This window comes from Rhinopithecus bieti, unplaced genomic scaffold (assembly GCF_001698545.2).
Source record: "Rhinopithecus bieti isolate Rb0 unplaced genomic scaffold, ASM169854v2 scaffold_1853, whole genome shotgun sequence".
In the NCBI taxonomy this organism is placed as follows: domain Eukaryota; kingdom Metazoa; phylum Chordata; class Mammalia; order Primates; family Cercopithecidae; genus Rhinopithecus; species Rhinopithecus bieti.
The window spans coordinates 3,144,552-3,149,845 of record NW_016804151.1 but is presented as its reverse complement, the minus strand read 5'-3'; the positions used below and the strand labels follow the sequence as shown (position 1 = coordinate 3,149,845).

Here is a 5,294-nt window from a genome sequence, read left to right as displayed (position 1 = left end):
ACAAAACAAACAAAACAAAACTTAGCCAGGCATGGTGGCACGCAACAGTAGTCCTAGCTATTTGGGCATCTTAGGTAGGAGGATCATTTGAGCCCAGGAGCCCAGGAGGCTGCTGTGAGCCATGATCATGTAACTTTTCCCCAGACTGGGGGGAAGGGGGGGGCCTTCCCTCAAAAAAAAAAAAAAAAAAAGAAAGAAATATTTGATCTGATTTCACTCCTCAAAGTTCTACATGCGAGTTGGGGGAAGACAGTTCAATAAGAGGGCAGGAAGATAGAATGGGATCAACATGGCCAGCACGGTGGCTCATGCCTATGTAATCTCACCACTTCAGAGACTGAGGGGAGTGGATCACTTGAGGTCAGGAGTTCCAGACTAGCCTGGCCAACATGGTGAAACCCCATCTCTACTAAAAATACAAAAAAAATTAGCTAGGCGTGGTGGCACACGCCTGTAATCCCAGCTACTCGGGAGGCTGAGACAGGAGAATCGCTTGAACCCAGGAGGCGGAGGTTGCAGTGAACTGAGATTGTACCACTTGCACTCCAGCCTGGGCGACAGAGTGAGACTCCCTCTCAAAAACAAACAAACAAACAAAAAACTGGAGACGAAAATGCTTGGGATTAGATTTTGGATTTTTCTGGATTTTAAAATATTTGGGCCAGGCGCAGTGGCTCGCGCCTTTAATCCCAACACTTTGGGAGGCCAAGACAGGCAGATCACCTGAGGTCAGGAGTTTGAGATCAGCCTTACCAATATGGTGAAACCCCGTCTCTACTAAAAATACAAAAGCTTAAGGTCCAGCGCGGTGGCTCACACTTGTAATCCCAGCACTTTGGGAGGCTGATGCGAGTGGATCATGAGGTCAGGAGTTCAAGACCAACCTGGCCAAGATGGTGAAATCACATCTCTACTAAAAATACAAAAAGTTAGCCAAGCATGGTGGTGGGTGCGTATAATCTCAGCTACTCAGGAGACTAAGGCAGAGAATTGCTTGAACCTGGGAGGCAGAGGTTGTAGTAAGCTGAGATCATGCCACTGCACTCCCGCCTGGGCGACAGAGTGAGACTGTCTTTAAAAAAAAAAAAAAATTGTGTATGCATAATGAGATGTTTTAGGGATGAGACCTAAGACTAAATATGAAATTCATTTATGTTCCTTTTCTTTCTTCCTCCTCTTCTTCTTCCTCCTCCTCTTCCTCTTCTTCTTCTTCTTCTTCTTCTTCTTCTTCTTCTTCTTCTTTTTTTCACTAGAGGAAAAAAAAAAAAAACCTGTCAACCAGGCTGGAATGCAATGGCATGATCATAGCTCACTGTAGCCTTAAATTATTAGGCTCTTGGGCTCAAATGATCCTTCTGCCTTAGCCTCCCAGTAGCTAGGACTACAAGTACAAGCTGCCACGCCTAGCTAATTTAAAAATTTTTTACAGATGAGGTCTTGCTACATTATCCAGACTGACCTTGAACTCCTGGCCTCAAGCGGATTTTCCTGTCTCTGCCTCCTGAGTAACTGGGATTACAGGAGCTAGCCATGGTGCTCAGCTCATTTATGTTTCATACATACTTTATACACAGAGCCTGAAGGTAATTCTATACAACATTTTAAATAATTTTGTGCATGAAACAAAGTTTGTGTACAATGAACTGTCAGAAAGCAAAGGTGTCACTGTCTTGGTTACCCATGTGGACAACATGTGTTTGTTTGGCATCACTATCATTCCTGACTCAAAATTTATGTGCTATTGACAAACAATAATTTTCTGACACTTATTTACACAAAAGTAAATTCACACACAAGTGGGAGGGTCTTGTTTCCTTTGAGGATGCTGAATAAACTGTGTTATGCGTCTGCATTTTGACCCATTACACGAGATCAGGTGTAGGATTGTTCACTTGTGGCATCATGTCAGTAGAGAAAATATTTCAGATTTTGGAGTATTTTTGATTTTGGACTTTCAGATTAGGGATGTTCAACCTGTATTACCTCTCAAATTTTCTACTTCACTTGCTACAATTCCACTCTCACTAGTAAACTCTCTGGTTTTCCAGGGCCCCTGATGGCAGGAAGAGGGAGCCCCAGAGAGCAGTAAGAGTTTCCAGACACTGGAAAGAGAAATGCCTTATGACATTATGGCCAGTTCATAAGTGTCCCGAGTTTGGTCAGTCTGAACTGCCTTCAAGACACTATTCATATCTGGGTAATGGAGAAAATCCAGATTACGAATCTCCAAAGCTGAGGAGCAGTCACCAGGCAGTGGTGATCTTGCCAAGTACTCTGCTAAGGAGAGCCTGCCAGAACCCTTAAGCCATACTTCCACTCAGTGCCCCAAATTGTTACACACTTCCACTTGACAACCATCTGTCCTGATTTGACCACACCAGAAAAGCCATATAGTGCAGTAGTCAAGAGAGTAGACTTCAGAGCTAGGCAGCTGCAGTTTGAATCATGACTCTGTTATTATTCATTGTCACCTTGGGCAAGTAGCCAACCCTTCTGTGCCTGTTTCCTCATATGAAATAGGATGCTAAACTGTGCCTGTTTCCTTATATGAAATAGGATGCCTACTGCACAAGGATGTTATGAGGAGCTAGGATAAGTAAAATGATTCAGACAGTGCCCAGCATATAAGTGCTCAAAAAATAACAATTATGCACAAAGCAAGTTCCGGGTAGGACTATGATAAAACTAGTTTAGCCCCAGTCTCCTGACTCATGTTGGTAAAATATTAGGAAAATTTGTAGAACTTGTTTACATTTTGTGATTATTTGTTGCTTTCCCCATTTTCGTCTATTTCTTTTGCCTACAAATTTGTTTCCCCATAGCAATTAGCAGTGATTCCTTAAAAAGGAAAAGGGCCTCTGGGCTTTGTTTCTAAGGTAATTGAGGATGGTTAGAGAAGGCTGAAGAGATGGTTTCCTAGACAGCCTTGTGAGGAGAAACATAGACGGTGTGGTGGCAACTGTGTAGGACAAAGGAATGCAGGACAAATTACATAAATCCCTGAGGGAAGAAATAAGTTGTCCAAAGGTGTTGCTGGATCTCAAGATTTGCTTTTGTTTTTTTTTTTTTTAGAGATAGTATCTCGCCACATTGCCCAGGCTGGTCTTGAACTCCTGGGCTCCAGTGATCCTCCCACCTTGGTCTCTCAAAGTGTTGGGATTACAGGTGTGAGCCGGGATTACAGGTGTGAGCCAGCATCACGCCCAGCCTTCATGATCTCCTTATGAACAAGAGCTGCTGATTTAAGCTTGGCCCAATGCTTACTCTCAACCTGCAGAGACAGCCTCCAATTGTTCAGTAGATAAAGTTGTTTGTAATACAAGTAAACTCTTGGTTCATACCCAAGGATGTGCTTTTTTATGTGGCTATTTTCCTAGGGTATCAAAATACATTGTATCCCATATATTCTTTGGGTGATTTAGAACACTGATGAATTTTTTAATTCTCTCTGACCTTCAATAAATTTCTGTATTTTATTTAGTTTTTAGAGACAGAGTCTTACTCTGTCACTTAGGCTGCAGTGCAGTGGCATTATCATAGCTCACTGAAGCCTCAGTTCCTGGGTTCAAGTGATCTTCCTACCTTGGCCTCCCAAGTAGCTAGGATTACAGGTATACACCCCCATGCCTGGCTAATTTTTTTTTAATTTTTTTGTAGAGACAGGGATCTCACTGTATTGTTCAAGCTGGTCTCAAACTCCTGGCCTCAAGCAATCCTCTGGCCGCAGCCTCTCAAAGTGCTGGGATTATAGGCATGAGCTACTGCACCCAGCCCAATAAATATTTCTGAGTCTTCAACCTCTTGTGAAGGTCAAAACCAAACTGATCTCTTGGATTGATTCCAAAATCTCCACTGAGTATACCTGAAAATATGTTTTTGCATTTTCAACAATATTGGGTAATTTTTCCTCCTACTCTTTCGCAGGACGACTTCACAGTCCAGATCCTGCAGCAGATTGCCACGCTCAATTTCCAGCTTTCCCACAGTTTTGATGAGTGACTGCTGGGCGGTAACTTAACCATTCTCTTTCCTACATTTCCTCATTTGTAAAATGGTGACAATAGTAATAATACCAATTTATAAAACTGTTGTAAGAATTTAAATGAGTTAGTACATTTAGAACAATGTCTGACACATCCTCAGCACTCAATTAAGATTAGATGCTAGCTGGGCACGGTGGCTCATGCCAGTAATCCTAGCACTTTGGGAGGCTGAGGTGGGTGGATCACTTGAGGTCAGGAGTTCGAGACCAGCCTGGCCAACATGACAAAACCCCATCTCTACTAAACATTAGTGGGTCGTGGCTAGGCACAGTGGCTCATGCCTTTAATCCCAGCACTGTGGGAGGCCGAGGCAGGTGGATCACGAAGTCAGGAGTTCAAGACCAGCCCGACCAACATGGAGAAACCCCATCTCTACTAAAAATCAACAATTAGCAGGATGTGGTGGCATTTGCCTGTAATCACAGCTACTCAGGAGGCTGAGGCAGGAGAATCACTTGGACCCAGGAGGTGGAGTTTGCAGTGAGCTGAGATCACGCCACTGCACTCTAGCCTGGGTGACAGAGCAAGACTCTGTCTCAAAAAAAAAAAAAAAGAAAAAAATGGAAAAAACCTAAAGATGCCTTAAAAACTGTTTTAGGTTTTTATATCAGTTGCAGGACACATAAGTATACTCAGATTATATCAAGTAGTAGATGGTTTACTAAAAAGATATTCAGGGAATTTTTTTTTATAGAACTGTAATTTATGAAAGTATTTTCAATAACACATTTATAATTTTAAAATTGTATCAATATTGGATGGCAAAGAATACGACCTCCTTGTATTTTTCTTTTTTTTTTTTTTATTATACTTTAAGTTCTAGGGTACATGTGCACAACGTGCAGGTTTGTTATATATGTATACTTGTGCCATATTAGTGTGCTGCACCCATCAACTCGTCAGCACCCATCAAATCATCATTTACATCAGGTATAACTCCCAATGCCATCCCTCCCCCCTCCCGCTTCCCATAATAGGCCCCAGTGTGTGATGTTAAAAAGATATTCAGGGAAATTTTAAAAAGAAAATAAAGACGAATCTTAGCCACAAATCTCAGTCAACCAGGAAAATAGGAAATGGCAAGATCATGGGATTACACAGGAATAATGTGAATCTGAATACAGCTGAAATGGACAGAGTCAGTACTGTGGTTTCTGAACTAAAAACTTCTTCAGGATTCAGCACAAATAAAGCATCCTCTCTGCTGCAAGAACTTGCCAACATTTCCTGAGTGCTCAGCTATTAACATCA

General features: G+C 42.1%; 1 protein-coding gene across 1 annotated transcript in view; it reads left to right on the top strand.

Annotated features, from left to right (window-relative positions):
• LOC108526224 (60S ribosomal protein L30-like) overlaps positions 1 to 2,089 on the top strand; it is a 56,080-nt gene extending 53,991 nt beyond the window's left edge. The window contains exon 2 of the mRNA XM_017866869.1: positions 2,049 to 2,089. Coding sequence (XP_017722358.1) covers positions 2,049 to 2,089 — 41 coding nt within the window. The remainder of the gene's footprint in view (positions 1 to 2,048) is intronic.
• Positions 2,090 to 5,294: the final 3,205 nt, after the last annotated feature.